The following is a 23,516-nucleotide window of genomic DNA, read 5'->3' on the forward strand; positions in this document are numbered from 1 at the left end:
GGTCTGTACAGTATGTTCAAATCAGTGGGGGCTGTACAGTAAGTTCAAATCAGTGGGGGCTGTACAGTAAGTTCAAATCAGTGGGGGCTGTACAGTAAGTTCAAATCAGTGGGCTCTGTCCAGTATGTTAGAATCAGTGGGCTCTGTCCAGTATGTTAGAATCAGTGGGCTCTGTACAGTATGTTAAAATCAGTGGGCTCTGTACAGTATGTTAAAATCAGTGGGCTTTGTACAGTATGTTAAAATCAGTGGGCTCTGTACAGTATGTTAAAATCAGTGGGGGCTGTAAAGTATGTTAAAATCAGTGGGCTCTGTACAGTATGTTAAAATCAGTGGGCTCTGTACAGTATGTTAAAATCAGTGGGCTCTGTACAGTATGTTAAAATCAGTGGGGGCTGTACAGTATGTTAAAATCAGTGGGCTTTAACACGATCTGATAAAATCTGTAAATGTATTGTACTGGTCCTCTACTAGTCATGACCAAGTTTAATACTGTGAAATCACAAATTTTTGCAGAGTTTCAATCATTCTGCTTTTCGTGCTCTTGCCATTGTGCTTATTTATCAACAATTTGAATATTTTCCAATTTTACCATTAGTCACATGGTCAGGCTACATTCGTCCGTCAATGAACAGAAGTTGATAGTTCTTAAAATATCCAGCTATTTCAACGTTTAAATCTAAAAAGTAATTCTATTCTATTTAAGTTGTGAGACAAAAACAAACATTAATTGTAGTTAAGTATAAATAGTACAAAAAATCCAAACTTGAAATGAGTATCTTTATACTTCTACTAACAGTGCTATATTAGAAACAAGAAATATCTTTAAAAAAGATATACGGCGTTGATTGTGGTTGCAGTTAATGAAAGGTAAAGACTTCAATGAATGAGATCAAAGATAGCGAATGTCTTTTTCTGTGCAGTTCTTAGCTGCAGCAAACGCAGTACGGGATGATACGCGGAGTTTTCGCGGCTTATTTTACATTATTACATATTGCTGGTCATAAACGTATAGATACAAAACAGAAAACCAAAAGAAGAATGGAAGTGAAATTAAAACATATGAGTCAACCGGCCACAGGCAAAGTATCTGTATATATTTTAAATATTTATACGCGCGTTCTTCGAACAAACCTGTTTTAGTGGTTTGTCTGGCGTTGCTATTTGATTCGATTTTTTACGGTATCGAGAATCATTGCGCTCATGCTTAATTCATTAGTCAATATGATGGCATAATTCTTGTTAAATTAATTAAAAATAATATTTATCATGGTATTGTTGTAAAACACATTACGAATCTATTATTGACATACCATATGATACCGCTGGATATCTTCATTTAACATCTGCCTGGTCTAAAGAAAATTCCAGTTCACCTAGTTCACGCTATAGCGTCTTTATTATGTAACGATTATTTTCCTGGCCGCGAACTCCGATCAGCACATAGGGTAGAGACACAGCGATGACCTGTATGTAAACTCTGACATTCACACACAGTGGCCGCAAATTGACCCGATATACCTCGCGAGTTGAAATGCAATGCATTAAAGTGAGTCTTCGCTTCCACTGCTCTCTATACTTTAACATGATAACATGTTGACAGGAATATGGAAGTTAGTACTAAATATGATAAAATAGCCTTTAAGTGCAAACGTTTTCGCGCTGAAAATCTTCTGAAAATAAAAGGTGGACGCACATACTGTATTGATGTCGAGATTGAGCGTAAAACTGTTCTATCAATTAAGCCTTTTCATTAGATATAAAATTGTTTCATGCTGAACACGCAGTAAAACAGTGTTACAAAGACGCGGACATGTTTCCAATGTTCTGGTCATATTCTCAGATCAGCCAATGCAGTCAATGAAGTGTATTCATCTGTACTTGGCCGCGGGAAGTTTTATTTGAATTCTATTGGACGCTAACAAAGGTCAGGCTAAGGTGAAAAGCTGGCTTAATACAGCTTACGCCGAAAAAAACAGTGTGCATGTAGGTCTCAGTAATCCTTTACTGAAATGTGCCAAGTTTGAAAGAATGTGTAGTTATTGGTTAGGCCAAGATTGCACAATAATTGCATTTTTTCATCAATCTTACAGGTCTGTTCGACTTAACCTTGGACCTCACTACATCTGTACTACAAAGGCAAAAGTGGTAATTTGGTCATAATCAATTTAGACAACAAAACAATTCAAGATCAGTTAACTTTTGGTAGTTATCATTCTAAAATTGTTTGATCTATCATCGTTGTAACAAACTGGCAGACAGATGAATCAACAAAGCAAAGCAATTCACTTCTTCAAATGGCTATAAAATATTTAGACCTTACAAAGAACATGATAGAAATATCATTCAAAAGCATAATACATAATACAAGTACAAATCAAACTTGAAAATACTAATAAAACAACCTTTTAGGTTTTAAATCAATCATAAAAATAAGTGAAAGCAATATAGATGACTAAAATAAAGTTAATGGATACACCCAGCCAGGTTTGAAGAAGAAATATATTATCTATGTCTAGGAAACTGCTGCACACTCATATTTTTAGCTCATGCATGTTCAATTCAATACCTCCGATAATAATTAATGGCACGCATCTCTGCTGGCAAAGCAAGAGTAATTAAAATCTGATGTTCAAGTGGTTTCCTATGTTTTATATTCTTTAGAAAAGTGTTCTCCAAGAGATTATGAAAGGAATATTATAGAAATTTAATGCTTCCAAGAAATGTGCAAAGGAGAAATCAATGTATTCCTCCCCATACGTATTATGGCTTAAATTGTGTTTTTGTTCTTTACGTTAACCCTTAACCCCTTATAAACGCACTTTGACGCATTTGTAGTCCCTTAGAAAATCTAATTAAATTTAAAATCTTTACTAGAATTGAGTTTTAAAGGCTTCATTTCCAACCTTAAGATACTGATGAGAAGCAAACAGCATAACACCTGAACAGACTGCGAGTTACTCGCAGGCTGTTCTGGTATTATGCTGGTTGCAAAAGCCATTTTCACTTTGCTTCCAAGTGGGAAAGGGTTCAAGGCTCTCAAAACCTGTGATTTTGCCAAGAAATCACAACAACAAAGGCCTGCTTATTGGAAACAATTATACTGCTGGGTAAAAATACAACACAGTAAAACTCTCTTAAAACCACCAATCAATGCAAACAATTTTGATTGTCTTTTTTACATATTTAGGTTAAACCCTATTCTGCTGTGGTTTTTTTAATATAAATTTCTGGGTTTCATACAGTGGCTATAAAATTGTTCGTTACCTGAAAGTCTGACACAAATTTTATGTGTTTGTCGTACATAACATCAACAGACCATACTTGGAAACACAAAAGTTACTGTATATACAAAAAATACAACAAATCTTACAGTCGCCACCAACTTACCCCTGTGAAACAACTTGTCAAAACTGAAGTGGGACACAAACCAAGACGCGGGTCGGCTTCGCCGATTGGAAGAGTTCTCTTTCTTGTTTTTCTCCCGTCTTCGAATGACGGGAGGCACTTCCCCCAAATTCTGGATATGGTTGCACGAGGTGTCCTCCAGTACAGTTGTATACACGGGCATCGTTCTTGTCCGTATGTAATCCACACGACGATCCATCGCGTCAACTCTCACAGCGGGAGAGCGTGAAAGCTCGAGATCTCGTGAATTCAGCTGCGTCAAATACATGTGCTCCTTTTGTTGTCACCAAACTGTTAGTTTTACTTCAGATGACCATCATAGTTGACGTTTTTGGGGGTCATTTAATTAACTTACAGAAATCTAATTTTGATCAAACAGACGTCCATGCAGTGGACAAGTCCAGTGGTCATTTAACTTTTCTAACATGAATAATTCCAATGCATGACCTTAGTTCATATATTCCAGTGTTTCATCTTCAATGTTTATGTTCCATAACAAATAGGCTGCTACTTGTAATTGGTACTTTAATTGCCAAATCTCTTGGTAGGATCCTTTGTTCAAAGTTATTTGTTTACTACAAGTTTTACAATCAAATATTGATTGCGTTCCAATCTTTGATGTCTTTGTTTGACTGCTGCTGTTTTGATCTTCACAGGATACAATTAATATGTTAGAATTTATGCACTCATCACCTGTAAATTATCTGATTTGGCTATAAACATAATATTAACAAATTCGAAACATCTTGCTGCATTTTATTGACATTGGTGTGGTCAGTATGTTCAATCTAGTTGCGACTTGCACCACTAAGAAACACCTAAACAAAGTTTAACGTATTTGACCTCTATTTTTAATAATTGTTACAATATTTTACCATAATTTGCCTGAAATTTGTTGTAAAAATGCTCATGATCGAACATCTTTCTTAAATGATCACCTAAAGCTTAAGGAGAATTATTATGATCATATAAAAATTATTCCACACAATTTCACGTTTTAATAATTTTGTCAAACAGAAGAATCACAGAAAATGCTGAATCCAAAACATTGTCCTCAGAACAGTCACAGCCAGAGTAGAAGGTTTATGTATAATCAGCAAAACCTTATCCTGCAGTAATTAATTTAGCTGCTTTAATTCCATGTAGAGCAATTTCCAGAACTGTATTCATTGATCAGGTTTCTCGGGACATTTTGCACATGTACCTCTACAGTGAATGTAGTAGTGAACATAATGCTTGCTATAAGGTCACAGCTGTTTTCTGCCACAATGGAGTATTAATTTGTTTATAACACACTTTAAAACACGCAAATGTCAAGCTGGTCATTTAGCACAACTAAATAATAGTGATACTTGTTAACATTACGAAATTATGTTTTGAAAAGAGATAAAGTCTTTTCTGAAAACTATTAGAAGATTATTGCTTGAAAACATATTTTGCTTTTGAATTAAATGTAATAAAGTTCATACTGTGATCATACAAAATGATCGGTCAGCTTTGATTTACAGAAATGAAACAAAAATTCACCAAATTATTAAATCCAATTCAATCGGCACACAAGACTAAAGAGACAGTCTTATATAGTAAATTCCATCAACTTCTATTTAATACTTGCATGCATGTTTTCTCCAAATAGTTTCTTATCTTCAGTTCTGTTCCTATATTGCCTTTCAGAAAACAATGTAGATAAGACCGACTACTGTAATCCTAAAATGTACGCATGCATGCCTATTAGACTGTTCAATACCAGATAATGATTATTATTAAGCTGCACATTGTTTAAGTTTGTTAATTATTTATAATGACCCCTCTTTGACTTCTGGCATTTGCTAACCTGTATTTTGTTTACATAATTTATAAGTACTTCTTTAATCAGCGTATCAATTAAACTTTAATGGTTGCTTGAAGCTGTAATGATGGCAGTATAAACATTTTAGTACAGTATGTACTTGATGAAATTTGTCATTTAGCATTCCAATTAGATTAAACTATATAATTTAACACAATACATACTTAAGTATTTATGGCAAGAGATCACATATACCAGAAAGAAAACTGACTGCTGAAAGACAGAATGTGATCTGATCAATATTGCTACTCAATAATGTACTCATTAATATGTAACAGTTGGTAATTTGGAAACATATTCAAACTCTGTTGAAAATGAAGTTTTTAAAGAGTGCAATATTGATTTTTTTATGTGTAAACTTTATTGTACATTAAATGAGACTTCCTATTTGAATCACTTATTGATACATACATTAGCAATATGAATTGCCAACATTTTCAGTGCAAAACAACTTCATAACTGATTGCTAAACTTCAGAGCAGCAAACATTCAAAACTGGTTGTTAAACCATTTTAATAAGACAATAGTTCATGAAAGTGTGAAAGCGTTGAATCATGACAATAATAAAATGTGCAAAAAACACAGAATATAATCATTAATATTCAGTTATGATTGATAAGAAATACATGTATGTACATTTAAAGTGCTTAGAATAATACCACTATGTAAACCTTATATTTCTGTCAAGCAAATAAACATGCACAAATTTCATGATACAAAAAGTTTCAAGGCATCAAAGCCCACTCACAAATTACCAACATTCGAAAATCACAATTTAAATTCAATGTCTCGAAAATTTTCATTCCAAGGTCCCACAAGCCCTTGTCCTTCACAACCAGCACCACCCACATGTACCACTGGCCACCACTTTTTCTCTCCACATTCTACACACAACAGCCACATCCAGCTGAGAGGATTTCACATATCCGAAAACTATAATTTATTATTTCCCCCTGCAGCCCAGTTGCTCCTATCTCTGGTTTACAACTGATAGCACGCTCACTACTGTCTCTCTCTTTCCAGAGACTATACCTGCTTTTCCTTGCAGAGGTACTAGATTCCATGCTATTTTAAGTTCTGAACCAATTTTGATGAAGCAAAACAGTTGGTTAGCTTAAAAGTAATAAGCTCGGAAAAAATAGTACATTATTCTTGTATTAATTTATAAACATTTATACATATAATTAACTGCCTCACAAGTTGTGTTGATGAAAAGTCTCTCAAAATAGGTCTAGTAATTTAAAGTAATTGTTTTATGCTTACTAAAACATATTTTTCTGGCATTTTATCAGCCGCAATCGACCCAACTTGCAAGTTATTTTCACAGAAAATAAATATGTTACTTTTTTTACTAGAAAAATTAATGAATTATCTGTGTATCATTATTTCTCTTGCCATAGAAGTGTATACATTTCAGATAAAAGCCAAAAATACTTTCAACTTAAACTAGCACGGACTCAAAAACTGTTCCCATTGATAAAAGTTGTTCGGACTTTAATGCTTCCTCATAGCCTTTCTCAATGTAGGATTCCCCACTGTTTAGCACTCTCCATAAACCAGTTTGAAATGTAATTGTTTTCTCACTCTCAATGGTTCATTTCCAGGTTTTGTTTTTTGTCTGCTAATTATAGATATTTTAAATGGCTGTTGCTATATATGAGACATAATGTGTTGATGCACTTTTTTCACTGATGCTTATTTGTGTGTTTATTAAAGGTTTATTTATAGCTTTCATAGATAAATGGGTAATTATCTTTCAGTAAAGAAAAAAAGAGAAATGCATTGGGTTCCTGAGATCAATTGTGATAAGCCTTGTTGGCTTTCAATTATTACTTGTATCTTGTGTAATTTACATTATGCTTCTCAAAAAGCATAGAAGAACTTTTATTTCAACAAATACATATACATAATTATATACACAGTTGAAATAGACCTTTATGTTCCTTGTTCAACACATATCACATATCACGATGTAATATTCATATCAGTGTATTTATCTCTATCATCTTATCGCTATGCATAACTGTTTAAACGTACATTTGTTTTCAATCATTTAAGATTAGTAATACTCTTCGCTGTACACATATACATTTATACACAATACAACAAATTAGTGACCTAATCATTTATAAGAACAATAAAACACATTCAGTTTTTAAATGGTGATGCATTGTGATAGACTTCAATTTTTATATTTACCTAAACATAAAGTTTTACCCAGAAAGAATGCAAGGACTTCAATATAGTAACCAATTACAAACACTGCGCCATTTAACTCTTTCAGTGCTAGAACCGAATTTTGAGGGCTTTGCAAACAGTTTGGATCCAGATGAGACACCACAGAACATGGCGTCTCATCAGGATCCAAACTGTTTGCTAATCTGATAGTATTCTTGGAAAAAAAAAATCGAGGAAAATGCTAATTTTAGAAATTTAGCAGACAACATTTTAGCAGACGACAAATTTCCCAGCATGCAAAGGGTTAAAATAGCTAGCAACTAGAAATGTTCTCACAGAACATAAATGCCCGCACAGATGATAGTCACTTTCAAGGTGGGACACCGTGCATACCTTTACCATCAAAGCTGATGTCAAACTAAACAATTTTCTGAAACAATTTCAAATCCACCCAGCAAAAAATCAAATCAGAATAGTATTCAATATACTGAATTTACCTATATTTAACATTAAGTTAAACTTAACTTTAATTGTTGACAAACTTTGGTCCCCGAATGACACACTAATGAAATTGCATTATGAAATTAAAGGTAGACATGAATTCTTTTCCTTGTTTCATCTCCACTAAGTTACATTTCCATTGCGAATCTTAATGATTATTATATGTTTAGTACTAGCCCAAATCATAACGCTTTCATACATAACAGGCTGACTATATAAATTACCAATTTCGAGTAGCTTGAATAATATTTCACCAGCCCCTGGCAGTGAGGCATTTAGTAAGCATAAAGAATGCAAAACAATAAAAGTATTTGTCTTGAGAAAGATCAAAATGGCAAGCCTGTGCATAAGATGCAAAGTAACACATAGTAATGTATATGAGTTGAGTCATGCAAAAATGGGTCTTATGCCATAAGCGGCCAGTGTAGCTCTAGACAAGCTTGCGAACTCGCGCAGTCTGGTCAGGAGCTACCCTATTCACTATTAAGTCACCATAGGTTAGTACTATTTTTAGGGGACAGGATAGCGCGAAATGCGCGAATGTGCAGGCTGGTCTGAAGCTTTGTCTGCAGCATATGGCATTAGACCCATTTTCGCATGATACAGCTCATATGACTTCATTATTTGATAGAAACAACTGAAAACATCAAGACAAGCAATTACGTACGTCAATCATAACTAGTTTACCAAACAGAACATCTTTACTGGAGGAAACAGCTTAAAGATTATCTTTGTTAAATATTATACTCTGACTATAATTTCTATTGCTTTAAACAGTCAATACTTCCAGCTCTAGTCTAAAGACAATACTTCTAAGCAGCAACTGGTTTGGAATCTGCTTATAGCTCTTTCTTTGGGACCACTAGTTAATGATATAAACAGTTTTTTGAAGGTTGCTGCAAATGAACTACTCACCTACCATTTAGAAATTAATTACTGGCACCTTTGTTCCCACTTTCTTGGATGATTTCCACATGTACCTGGCTCTTCACTGACTCACAAAACAGCAAGAGATTTGAAGTGGGATGAAGGCTTTCAACAATAATTATAGCTCTAATATTTTAATGGTATATTCAGATGCTACTTTCTAGTAGAACAAAGTTCATAGTAAGCTCCGGCTCTCATTCAGGTCTTATTGTGTATATGGTATCTCAAAGACTTAGGTTTCCAGTCTTAATTATTACAAACAGATGTTTTAAACAAATTTTTTAGAATCTTTGGCGTTGCTTGCTCGCCACATAGCAACATTTTTCTTAAGTTGCAGTTGTTATCAGTAATTTCTGACACAGCTTCAACAAAAGTAAATTTCAGAAACAGTTTGCACACATAAAAATATAATGTCCATATTTCTGAGGACATCATCATTAAAACAATGAGAACAAAATTGTACTTTACATCAATGCCTCCACATCATTATTTTTGTTAACAATGGCCTTAGTGGTGAAATAAAGAAACCACATTTGCATATTAACCTAGCGTCTTAAAGACCTTAGGGCCTCATCATCAAATCAACGAAAGCAACCATCTTACCGAACACCTCAGACTCTGCGAGGGGTGCCAGGGGAGCAAACTCCTCGAAGCATTCCTCAAACACCTCCTCAGTGTCCCCTTGAGGCAGACTGTCCCCTAAACTGGACCCTTCCCGGGCCCTTTGACCCTCCACCAGCTCCATGGCCGAGTGGAGCACAGACACAGTCACGTGCATCGCGCACACAAACGCAAACAAGTCATACAGGTTGTTCCAGAGCCAACACACCAGGGAGGATATCATAGTCCACAGCAATCCCATGTTTAACACTGGATCCAAAACATTTTTGAGATTCTGGTTGCAAAATGAAACTACAATCTGCAGCCATTTAGTGCAAATGAAAGCTAAGTCCACCACTAGAAAGTCTGGAAGAAGTTACACGTACTGCATTCACAAAATGCATGATATATGTAATAATTTATAGTGAACAGGAATAATCAGCTGCATTTTCATATATAACAATTCATGGTAAAATACACCATTTAGTTCAACTTTTGATAACAATGTCAAATTTGTATATGAAAACGTTACTCAACACAACTATAAGTTTATCTAGGTATCGAATTCACATCAAACTATCTACATTCATAAACAGCATCAGGTGTTCTGTATTCATGCATGAGCTGTTTAATGCATTTCTTCACACTTAAATGTTAATAGTAGCACAGTATTAAATATTGCATTTTATTACCAAATAACACTGTAGTAGAATTACTAGGATAATCCATCAGTCTCGCAAAGTCGCAAAGTCGATTAAATTGACCAAAAAAGTCACATTGTTCAATCAAAAGTATGACTAAATACATTAAGCCATTCCAATCAGATTATCATTCTTTATAGTATGCACTTTTCTAGTTCAAATTATCCAAATGTGGGTTGGGAATTCTTTAAGCACACCATAACCTTAAGTAGTTGTAATTAAGTGTTCGTTAAATTATTATCCTCAAAAGTAGATAACATCTCACATAAAGACTACAATGACCATGCCAGATCGAACATCAATTTATTCTATAATCGAGATCTAATCATAGGTGATCATCAAGCTATGGAGCGCACAGGTTAAACAATAGTGGCACAATCTTTTCAAATGGCCTCTAAATGGCATGGGTTGAAACTATTATACCTCATAGCCACTGCACATTGAGGGTCCAAACTGCCCTATCTCAAGTAAAAATGTTACACACAAACCTAAATGTAATGGTCTAATGCTTAATACTATAAGTGGACAACATGCTTGTGAGGGTTCCAAATATAATAAGTAAACTTCTCAAACTTAAGTAAAGAGATTGAAAGGCATTATGAACAAATGTTGGGACACAAGGTGTTCTTTATATAAACCTAATGAAATAAGATTATAGCTGTTTTTCACATGATAATAGTAATAATAATAAAAGCAAACAAATGTGACTGTTTATCTCAGAATTCCACAAACAGTACCGTAACAGTTGATCTATTGAATTGATTTCCAATAACAACAATCCAAAAACTGAATAAAAATCATTGATTCCATAGTTTTCTATTTCAAAAACTCGATCATAGCAAACAAAACGGTGAATTGAATGCTAACAGCCACACAATGCATATGATATGAACACTATAAATTGTCTGCAATGAATTAGTTTGCCAAAAAGCAAATATATTTAATTTTGAAGAAATTTAAACTTCATTTTAATTACTAGATACACAACCTGATGCAAACGTCTAAACAAAACACACATACAACTCACAATGCACATAATTTAGCCAAAAATCCATTACAGAAATACTTTTTGCAATTCTTGAGTAAAACAAGAGCACCACATAATGGGTGCCAACGCTCGGCTGCGGGTGCAGTTTTGAATAAATGAAAGCTTGTCAGAATTTTTTAATTTTTTTTTAGAGGTCACAGTGACCTTGACCTTTGACCTAGTGACCCCAAAATTTTATTTTAGAGCCAATGTAAAGGTTTTAGCACGACACCGGCAGGCGGCTGACGGCAGACCACGAGCTGGCTATGACAATACCTTGGGTTTTCTCCGAAAACAGCCGAGCTAAAAAATCAACTCAAAACTATCCAAAAGAAATGCAGACCAAAATAAAACATGGACCACATATTGGGGAAATTGGTTCAACTCTAGGACCATAAAAACATAGGTATGCATTAAAGTACAAAGGATATCACTGCTGAATTCAAAATATTACTAAACCACGTGGGCAAAATGTTTGGACACTTGTAGTGATGTACACAATTAAAAAAACATCACTTCATTAAAAACCTCAGTTCACTGACATCTAGTCTTTTTCTAAACTTCCAAACCCATTGATACAGAACTTAAACAGAACAACAACTTTAATAAATAGAAAGACATGATAAAACCAACCAACCAAATCTAAATAAAAAGGAAAACAAAATCAGGGAATACAAACAATTTTGGTGGAAAGAATTTAGACTGAACAGGAAAATGGCCAGAACTATTCAATTAACAACATGTGGAGGGGAAATATAAACATCATAAAAATGATCCTACATAAGGATTAGCTCTGCTGTAAAAACAACAACTTTGAGTAGCAAACAGCATAACACCTAGACAGACTGCGATTTATTCGCAGGCCTTTCTGGTTTTATGCTGTTTGCACATAGCCATTTTCACTTTGCTTCGAAGTGGGAAAGGGTTAAAAGACTTGAAAATATTTTGAAGTTTTTTTGTTTGTTTCAAATGTTACCATTCTATACTATTCTGTGCTGCTATAAAGGCAACAGTCAGAGCTAGCCCCTGTTAGTATAGCAATACTTACTGCGACCACGTCCGCGAATGCTGGACTTGGCTTCTGAAGCTTTGTTAGTAAACAGAGAAGCAGTTTTAGTCTTGTGAGCTTTGTGCAATGTGCGGGGGGAGGGAGCAGAGTGGGGTCGAACGACAGGTTTAACAATTCGGGGACCACTTCCACCACCAACGCCTGCCAGCATTTTATGACCTTCACCATCACCACTGCTAGAGCTGTCGACCCCAAGGTCAACTAGCTGGACTAGTCTTTTTTGGCCCGTTTCTGAGCCAGGCATGTCTGCATCTACAGCTGTATTATGGGTGTTTTGTCCGTACAGAAGAAAGCAGCATTAAGAGAAAATGGAGACTACATTGCACCATTAGCCCCTGACTTGGACGCAACATGCATCTCTCATCAAAATAATGCCGAGGACTGAGTGCAAAACTATTGTATTTTATTATCCTTTAATCATAGATACGTATTTTGATGTGTTTGTAGTCTCTTAGAAAAGTTATATTTAATGTAAGACCTTTCTTACTAGATTCAAATTTTAAAGGCTTCATATCCAACCCATAGATACTGATGAGAAGCAAACAGCATAAAACCTGAAAAGACTGTGAGTTACTCGCAGGCTGTTCTGGTTTTATGCTTTTTGCAAATAGCACTTTTCACTTTGCTCTGAGTGGGAAAGGGTTAACATAAATGTATAGTATATCACATTAATGTATAGGATATCACATGGTTCATACAGAACCTCCTCAATCACATTAAAAATTTTCCATGGACTTTTCCTCTTTTTTAAAGACTTTCCCAAATCTTGCAATGGCCGGTAAAATCAATGATTCTTAAATAAAACATGTACTAAAGGCATTAATTGTTCTGACAATCATTCATGAAAACATCATCAAACTTTATTTGTGATTGATAAATCAATTTACTTGAGTTTACAAGGATTCAACAATCACCTGTTTAACTGTTTATTGTTCAGTTTGGTCATATAGACACATACTTAAAGCATCTTTTAATATTACATTTACTTCTGCATAAAATAGACATTCTATTCCAAATAACCATGCACTATAATCTACCAACAATCGTGGTTCTCGAACTAAAAAAAGCTTGATAATCCTGCATTTCAACAACAATTTGCTGTGTTGCTGTTTTTTTGCTTACAAGAATTCTTTAGAAAGCATGCATGACACTTTGTTTACAGCAAAATATTGGGCAATAACAGACAAAGTGAGTTAGGAAACATGCTCATACAATAGGTCTGGCAGAGAACCCATAGATCAGGTGTCAGTAAGCTATGTCAAGAAAGTCTTATCTCCATAGTAAAAAATGTAATAGCTATCCAAGACAGAAAACAAAGAAGAATGAGGCTGTAAAATAACAACCCTACAGTAAATTATCATGGCAAGTTTCGATGACGCGTTTTACAATTTTACAAATCCAAAACACAGCCAGTTATGCTGAGGAATAATGCATTGCAACAGATCTATGCAAGGTCTAAGGAACAAAGGGATGTAATTCTGTAGAGCCAGAACAAGGTATAATATTGGCTTTACTCCCTTTACCAGGAAATATATGGGATTAGAGGTAAATCGAGTAATATTCACCATTAGTAGCTAAAACACGAAAACTGTTGTTAGTTTTATGCTTGGGTATCTGTTTAAATAAATATATTAATGTAATTGCCATAGTTATTGCTAATAGTACTAGATCCTATAAAATGGTACTAATGTTACTAGTTGCTGTTAGTTTTTTGTAATAAATTAAGATATATATTTTATTATTTATTTGGGAATTGAGTTTTTACGAAACATTTTTAGCACAAGATGTTGGCAACTGGTCTAACCATGTAACTTAGTACCATTATATAAGGTTATGAACATTCAAGAGTTCCACGGTAACAAATAGAGAAGGATTTTTTTATAAATATGACTTCAACAAAAAGTACACATACAATTTGTGGGAGGCAGAAGTGCACTTTTACGCCGTTGTTGATTGGCACCTGCTTTCTGTAGCCGACACTCAAGTTCCTGGGATGTCACCTAAACAGGAAAAATATCCAGGGTCAAGTTTGGTTACATGTATTACATAACGTAAAACGAATATTTCATTTTCTTTCGAAATGGATGAGTAAACATGGGCTAACAGAGTACAGCTAGTATGTTGTTCTTGAATTCTTTTTACATAATTTTGTGCAAGACTACCTGCTCATCAATGTAATGTGGCATTGCCAACTGCCATTAATATAGTAAGTTGTGTCCACAAAGCTGCTGGTGAGTGTATGGAAACTGTTGAACCAGATTGCATTAGTTGGAATTTGACAGCCATAGTCAAGACAAATATATCGGTAACCAGGAGTTTGTAGACTTAATGCTACTTGAATACAGTTAATCGTGTGCTTGGGACCACTTGAATTTTTGACTTATGCGACCACTATCCCGCCCGAGCGTTTTCACTATATTTTCATATTGTATTAAACGACTTTTGTCTTACGCGACCACTGATTTAAGTGCATTTTGATGCCCAAGTCTTGAATTAAGCGACCGCTTTGAGGTAAAAGTGGTAAATCTGTTGACTAACAAGAGATGTGTTCGTCAGAAACACAATGCCCCCTATTGCGCCGCTTTGAATTTTTTTTATTTTTATTTTTACCTTTGACCTTGAAGGATGACCTTGACCTTGAACTTCCACCACTCCAAATGTGCAGCTTCATGAGAACACCGCTTTGAAATTAAAAAAAAAATCTGGTGACCTTTGACCTTGGAGGATGAACTTAACCTTGAAGGATGACCTTGACCTTGAACTTCCACCACTCAAAATGTGCAGCTTCATGATAACGCCGCTTTGAATTATTTATTTTTTTACCTTTGACCTTGAAGGATGACCTTGACCGATGACCTTGACCTTGAACTTCCACCACTCACAATGTGCAGCTTCATGAAAACGCCGCTTTGAAATTTTTACATATTTTTTTTACCTTTGACCTTGAAGGATGACCTTAACCTTGAACTTCCACCACTCAAAATGTGCAGCTTCACGAGATTCACATGCATGCCAAATATCAAGTTGCTATCTTCAATATTGAAAAAGTTATGGCCAATGTTAAAGTTTTTCGGACGGACAGACACCATATACAGTCCAACCCCTACTTGCGGTCACCCCTCATCGCCGGTCACCCCGTGTAGGCGGCCGGTCTGTGCCGCGACCGTCGATAAACACTATATAATGCACCCCTCTTAAGCGGTAACCCCGTTTCTCCGGCCAGCCGCCAGCAATTTTGCATCCCAAATGTTAAATTCCCCCCATATGAGTGGTCACGCGCAAGTAAGCCAGTCATGTACATTGGCAAAATTACACAGACGCAACGGCGAAAAAATCGATACGTACTTCCAGTCTGCAGTTTAGGCTCTGTAGTACTGAAGCGTGATGTGTGATAAACATTTTGACAGCCAGTTTGCAAATTGCAATTAATTAGCGGCGGATTATCAGGTTAAAAGCAATATGCGACCGTTTGATCTTTTTGTTTCCGCACGTGCGAATATCACCTATTATTACTGGAAAGGAGATTCTTAATTTATAATTTATTATTTGTAGCTCATACTATTTCAAGCACACATTTATGACAATTATCGGCTAATTAAAAGTTAAAAAGAACAACAAAACTTTTAACCGAAATCAACTGATCTACATGTTCTCTGTGCTACAAAGTTTTTATCTAAAAATCAATACACGCATGCTTTCGAACCATGGGTATGGTATGACATTGTACATTGGTGCATAATTTTTGCGCGCTTTTGTCGGGACAAAGGAAATACAAGATGCTAGAATTTGTAAACGTCTCGTTAAAATTAAACAATCTGGAGTGTGTTTTGGATTACAAATTATTATTCTCATTTGGGAATAAAACAAAACATTTATATTTGTTTGATATTTACAATGATTTCAATATTAATTTTGATAAAACCCTTTACGCGGCAAAAAAATGTTTTTATAATATTATGCATGAAAAGCACGATTACCAGGAGGATTACACCCGGTTGCTATTATCAGTCTCTTAAGTAACTTGCCACGATTTTATCGTAAAGGATATCACTGTTGGGATCAATTCGTGCGGTAGGTATTCAAAGCCATAAAACTGCAATAAACCGATTAAATTATCGATTTATAGTGACACAGGAGTTATTCACGCATAACTGATTCACAACTGTTCCCATCTTAAGTGCATTGGGGCCATACAACGCGCATTGTGTAAACAATGAATCATGAGAATGATTCTTTTTCATTGACTTGATTCTGATGATGATGATATTGATGATGATTAGAAAGATGAATAGAATATTTTTTTGAATGAAAATGTTGTCTTATAGCTGATTTCAGAAAGGAAGAAATAAAATTATTTTAAGTCTATACATTGTTTAGTACATGTACACATATTTACCATTTTGTTTATACAAAATTGAACAGTTGGCCATGCACTCATTAACTCCAGACTCCCTATGACCCAAGCCCCTCTTAAGAGGCCACCCCGCTTAAGCAGCCAATTTGGCTGTTTCCCTTTACTGGCTGCTTAAGAGGGGTTGGACTGTATCTGACATTTGACCTTGAAGGATGACCTTGACCTTCACCTTTCACCACTCAAATTGTTCAGCTCGATGAGATACACATGCATGCCAAATATCAAGTTGCTATCTTCAATAATGAAAAAGTTATGGCCAATGTTAAAGTTTTTTGACGGACAGACAGACGCCATATATTAGACATTTGACCTTGAAGGATGACCTTGACCTTCACCTTTCACCACTCAAAATGTGCAACTCCATGAGATGCACATGCATGCCAAATATCAAGTAGCTATCTTCATTATTGAAAAAGTTATGGCCAATGTTAAAGTTTTCGAACGCACAGACGCCATATATTTGACATTTGACCTTGAAGGACGACCTTGACCTTCACCTTTCACCACTCAAAATGTTCAGCTCCAGAAGATACACATGCATGCCACATATCAAGTTGCTATCTTCAATAGTGAAAACTGTATGGCCAATGTTAAAGTTTTTGGACGGACTGACAGGCGCCATATATTAGACATTTGACCTTGAAGGATGACCGTAACCTTTCACCACTCTAAATGTGCAGCTCTGTGAGATGCACATGCATGCCAAATATCAAGTTTCTATCTTCAATAATGCAAAAGTTATGGCCAACGTTAAAGTTTCTTTTTTGTGGACGGACGGACAGACTGACATACACACATACTGACATACACACATACTGACATACACACATACTGACATACTGACTGACGGACAGTTCAACTGCTATATGCCACCCTACCGGGGGCATACAAATGTTATTGTTATTATGCTTATTAGTTTGTGTTAGCAAATTTTCCAATCAGGCTTGTTTATTTAGTTTTCAATCAAGGTGTTTTATTTATTTCCCTATGTACAATAATAGAGTCAGATATATATAAGCTTACATGCAGAAATTAAATTGTCAAAACGGAAAGTGTTAACGTTAACTGAGAAAATTCGGGTTTTGGAAGTGTCGAAGAGTAAAAGTGCACGTAAATTTAATCACGAATGAGTTTGGAGTCGGAAAAACCCATTCTGCGTGCAAACCTTTTACATTGTATTTAGAATTAGAGAGAACAAATCAAACTTATTTTAAGTAAAACATTGTTTAATTCATTTTATTCATATTTAGATTCATTTGATTACAAAAGCTGAAATCACTGTGTCAAAAGGAGATAATCCTACATCTGGATTTAAAATCAAAGGTCTGCATTCATCACAAATGGCCTTTTTTATTTAAAGACTATTTTATTAAGAGACCACTTCTGGTTACTACCTTTAGTGGTCTCTAAATACAAGATTGACTGTATATGTATTAAAAAGTTTACAGCACAGTTACAGTGCTGCTTTAAGCTGTACAGTCTTAGATTGGACACCATTGGTGTTTCGCTAAAGGTGGGATCACACTGCTGATCCGATCAACTCGATCATCCCGATCACAGAAATGACTCAACCAAACCTGACCAAGCTCGACTAAAAAGGGTATACACGACTTCTTCTCGACCTCTTGCCAATAACACACGACCCCCACACAACTCATTCATGACGTCCACTCAACCATCTTTCCGCTCGATCATCTCGACCTATAGGCGAGCCTTATATGATCTCAGCTCGACCAAGTGGACCTCAGCACGATCGCCACCAGATCTTCACACGACCAGATCGTGATGGTCGTACTACAGCCGTACAAAGCGATCTAAAATAACTCGGGTAGAGGTCTAGCCGATCGGGTACAGAGCTCGTGTATGGTCAAATAGCAATCGGGAAGTGATTGTGTACGGTCGAGTAGCCGTCGGGTAGCAGTGTAGTAAATCTGTACATCAAATCGAATAGAGGTCGAGTGGATCGTGTTGCGATCTAAAATAACTCGGGTAGAGATCGAGCGGATCAGGTACAGATCGTGTAAAAGATGTCAATCCGATTGCCACACGATTGCTTCACGATGAACTCGATCTTCTACTCAACTAATACACTACCACTATCCGAGCACTTCTCGATCCATTTCCTACTCGACCGCTACTGGATATTTTTTTACATGTAAAAAAATATCAGGTAGGAAGCCTGACCAATGCCGACCTACCCGACCACTCATGCCGACCGAACCAGACCAGTACCCGACCGCTTGGTCGGGCTTGATCAAGTTGATCTGATCAGCAGTGGGAACCCAGCTTAAAGCTTATTGGCTTATAAAATGATGCACAAAAACCTGGTAAATTATTTGACAAAATTGGGCCCTTTAACTTTGGAGTGAAGAAGGGCAATAAAAGTGCAAACATTTTTTTATATAATCACAGGCAAGAGCTATGCTAAGAATAATAGGTTATTTTTTTCACATTTGATAAACTTTTCTAACAAAAGCAATCAACATATTAAATTCTGCAATTCTGTACTATATACTGTTTAAGCAGAACAAACACACTATGTCATAAAATATGTAGGCTTAAAAAAACAAAAAACTAACTCTTCTTGAATTAAATGCTGATGGACCATGTCTGCTAAATAAAAGCAACAACATATTTTAGTTCATTTAACTTAAGGTGTGTAAAATCCAGCAAAACTCTGATCAATTGGTAGTGCCAAAAGCTTTCTCAAAAAGCGTATTGCAAGAGACTGCATAAAATAATACCATTCTTTTACAACATCTTTAACAGACTTCATGTTAATTTTTTTTGCACTCAACCTCAAATTTAAACTAGCTGATCTGTAACTGTATTAAGGCATTTAAAAGATGTGACCAATGCTATGACTTAGTCTACTCACGTGACTGCCCCCCTCAGAGGTGTCACTGACTGCGCTAGAACTGTCACGTCGGTCCTGTAAGGACTGAGCTCTCTGGATACCAGGCAACTCTGTAACAGCAATACAACTTGATGGAGATGTCAACCTCACCATACATATCAGTTACTTTTAACATTTTTTTCACTTCTGCTTACATAAATAAACACATAACACCACATAAACTTTAAAACTATAATACTTGTAATGAAAAAACTTTTTTTTAAATAATTAATGGTCATGCCCCACCATAAAATGTAGCAAACACATAATTAATAATTTACAATGCAAAGGCTGTGCTCAATTCCGTACCTTTATTTTTTTTAAAGTGCAAATTAAAATTCCATATCGCAAACAAATCACTTAAACAAGGTAAAAATATACTGAAGCTTATGTCATTTCAACTTAAACAGTCATTAAAGATGACTAATTCCCTGTACCATGGCTCAAGCAGGTGCAAAAGTAGAGTATAACACAGTAACTCCAATATAACGGGGATGACGGGGTCCAAGCCACGCAACAGCGTTATAAACGGATCCGCGTTATAAGTTTTGAGCTTATTTATTGCAGGGGGCTATAAAAACAGGTATAGTATAGCCTATAATATAGGTCCTGTGTACAATGCTGTGTTGTCATCCGAAAATACATGCATATAAACCGAATCGTATCGATAACATTATACATACCGCTTTTCTAATGTGCACATTAATCCGATAATCCAATAAAGTTACAACATCACTTAAAAAAAAATCTTGAACATTTATGACGATAAATATGTTTACGAATTTCGTAAACACAACTATAAGCATACGCCATTTTTCAGAAGTGTAAAGAGAAGAGTGCATTATGGGGCAGAGCTTTCATTGGACAAGCGAATTTAAATTTAGATTGAATGCAATACGATACATGTACAAATTGTGTCATACACCGTCATGCAAAAAACGTGCTTTTCGGGGACTTTCTGATACCGGGCAAAGATGAAAGTGAATCTCTGTTAACAATTACACTGTGTTAGCATGTAAATAAATCGTCTGGATTATTTAATTAATTTCTCGTACACAAACTGAATTAAGTGCCTAAATACTAGAATGATAATAAAATGACAGTATATTTCAAAGCCGCTCCTTTAATATAGAGTCAAACTGCAATCATATAAAAGTAAGAATGTTTTTATCGTTTTAAATAACTTTAATTTTATCATTATCCCGCTTGCACTTACCTAATTGAAATTAGCGAACTGAACCGCTCTGACAGGGAATACATGTAATAAACACCGACTCGCAAGTTTTCACACCTTTATTGACATTACACAACAGATTAACACCAATTAGCTGTCGGGGTGGCGTTTAACCTCTAATCGATTAAAATCAGTTAAACGGACGGATAAAGCAATCAAGCTGTGATCGACGCCTTCTGTGAATTTTCTGAAAATACATGAAGTTGCATATCATGGATTTGAATCAGAAATGGAAGGTTGGAGAAAAAAAGGGATCCAAGCACCCCCCGCGTTATATTGGACACAGCGTCGCACTATATTGGAGTTACAGTGTACTACAATTTTTAAATTTCCCTTGTAAGAACATCATCAGTAAATACTTCACACAGGGGCTTCATGAAAAGCACCCTGTTCTAAGGCATACGTTTCACAGTGGCTGCAGTGAACGCCTCATCTTCTGTGGTGCTCATGTCAGTGCAGCTGCCCTGACGTGAACTCAACATGGACTGCGGTGTAACCGCACGACTGCCCGCTCTACTACTTCCCCGCCCATCAAGGGAGTCTGCAAGGTCAATATGGGCGGCCTTGTCCTTCACATCTGGCCTTTTGACAGAGTCACCTTTAAATATATAGACAAATTGTTTTTTAACTAGCATTAAATTATACTTTTTGCAGCAACTGGAAGATTCATATTAATATTTTCAAGCATGTGATAGTCATCATGACTTTCGTATTATAAAATACTATTTAATTCTAGCTCCCGTCGAAGCCTATCAAAGATACACAGCTTGGACACTAAACCATGATCAAAAGGAGGAAGACTCTTGCAATACTATAGTAACACATTATTTTTAATTATTTATGTTTTAAAATATATTACATTGATAGAGAAGGAATTCATAAGTACCTGACAAGTTACGGACACGCTCATTTTGGAGTGACAAACGCTTGCTCAGCCGGCGCTCCTTACGTGTGATGTCACCTTCTTCCTTGGACAGTGGCTTCTTAAATTCTTCTTTGTTGCTTGTAGACTCACTGCCTGGTTTATTAGTCAATGAATCAGTCTTTGCAAGCAGTGGTTTACGTTTCGGCGAGTCCGGAACTAATCCACTGGGAGATAGATTCTTGGAGCTGCGCGGGGACTCCGACTTTTTGTTATTGGTTCTGTTAGGAGATTCATCTTTCCTGGCTTTGGGCACAGGAGGTGGAGCTGTGTACTTTAATTTGCTCTGGACCTTGCTATAATCAGGAATCATTGATGAAATTCTTAGTTTTGGTTTTGGGATTTCCTCCTTCTTTTGCGGTGGGGGAGGTGGAGGCACTTCAAGCAGAGCTTTCAGTTTACTTTTAACTTCTGCCTTAGGTTTCTTCTCGTCCGTTTCTTTTTGGTTTTCAATTTTATTCATAATAGCATCCCATTTACTTTTTGGAGGCGTGCGCTTAATCAACTTCTTCACTTCCTTTTCAACAGCCTCTGGTGATTCCTTCTTTTCAACCTCACTCTTCTTTTCATCCACATTGCTTTTAACAGCATATTTACTAGTGACTTTAGATAAGTCAATCTTGGTCTTTAATGTATTCTTCTTATTTTTCATTTCCTCTGTGTTGTTCTTATCCTCCTTTATTTTCACAGGCAATGGTGTCTTTAAATACTCAGCCAGCGCAGAGACAACATTCGTGGTGTTGGGTTTCTTAAAGTCTTTAACAACATTAAACCTTTTCTTCTTAGGCGTTTTCTGCTTGTTAGGCTTAGTTTCTGAAGAGTTCTCAGTATTTTCAACTTTATTGGAAGTGTCCTTGTCTTGTATAACAATTGTCACCATATCCAGACTGTTACTGGTGTCACCTCCAGGGCCGACACTTGGCTTTATGTTTTCTTCATTAAAGGTAAAAGTACCATCAAGATTGCTGTTACGTCCACTGGACTTATTGTCGTCTGCATCTATTTCCGAAAGTGGTTCAGCAGTGTCAGCAGTAAATGTTTCATTGTCAGATGTGCTTTCCAGAGTAACAGTAGTATTGAAGCCCTAAAAATAGACAATGATTCTGCATTTGAATTGCATGACTTTTTTGTTGCATTTACTGACTAATTATTTAAATATAATGAAGTAATTATTTTTAAGGATCAAACCTTCCTGTAAAATATATATATATAAGTATTCCATAATATTTCCAGAAACGATTATTCACACAATGTTTACTAACAAGTGGTATACACAACTGCCAAACGGTCATGTTCCAAATGTGATAGTCTCATGTAATTAGCTCTCAGCTTGGTACCATTGCTTGGAATGTTTACAGGAAGCAAGATTTATGGGATACCAAAGGGGTCGAAACTTTAACTTCTGCTCGAGCAGAAAAAAATGCTGGTCGAGCAGCATTTAAATGCTGCTCGACCAGCAAAATACTGCTCGAGCAGCAAATTTACTGCTCGACCAGCATTTTTTCTGCTCGAGCAGAAAAATCCTGCTCGACCAGCATTTATTTTTAGATTATGGCATTAGCCAATCAGAACTCTTGTTATATTTGCCATTTGGTGCAAACCTGGTTTGTTTGGAAAAAATGGCTGCCGCCATGATGGTGCCTTTTTCACATCTTCTGCAAGTTTATGTGACGACCTGTTTAAAGTTTAACATTGACACGCGGTAAGTGCTTTATATTTTGGCTGCAAACTAGTCGATCAAAAAATTGTTGCCATTCGCTTAATAAGAAAATCGATCATAAATGTCTAAC

At 35.9% G+C, this 23,516-nt stretch overlaps 1 protein-coding gene across 6 annotated transcripts in view; it reads right to left on the reverse strand.

The window, feature by feature from the left end:
- The window catches only part of LOC127880216 (restin homolog), a 114,399-nt gene that overhangs the window by 46,677 nt on the left and 44,206 nt on the right, over positions 1-23,516 (reverse strand). For 5 of the 6 annotated variants that reach the window (XR_008049468.1, XM_052427491.1, XM_052427492.1 and 2 more), the window contains 5 exons: positions 21,691-22,810; positions 21,208-21,402; positions 19,553-19,641; positions 14,173-14,260; positions 12,240-12,278 (listed from right to left, as the gene is read on the reverse strand). Coding sequence is in view for 5 of the 6 variants with exons in the window: in XM_052427491.1 (XP_052283451.1) it covers positions 12,240-12,278; positions 14,173-14,260; positions 19,553-19,641; positions 21,208-21,402; positions 21,691-22,810 (1,531 nt within the window). In the remaining variant the exon portion in view is untranslated. The remainder of the gene's footprint in view (positions 1-12,239; positions 12,279-14,172; positions 14,261-19,552; positions 19,642-21,207; positions 21,403-21,690; positions 22,811-23,516) is intronic. The other variant, XM_052427494.1, reaches the window with a different exon arrangement.

The sequence above is a fragment of the Dreissena polymorpha genome, chromosome 4 (assembly GCF_020536995.1).
Source record: "Dreissena polymorpha isolate Duluth1 chromosome 4, UMN_Dpol_1.0, whole genome shotgun sequence".
NCBI lineage: Eukaryota > Metazoa > Mollusca > Bivalvia > Myida > Dreissenidae > Dreissena > Dreissena polymorpha.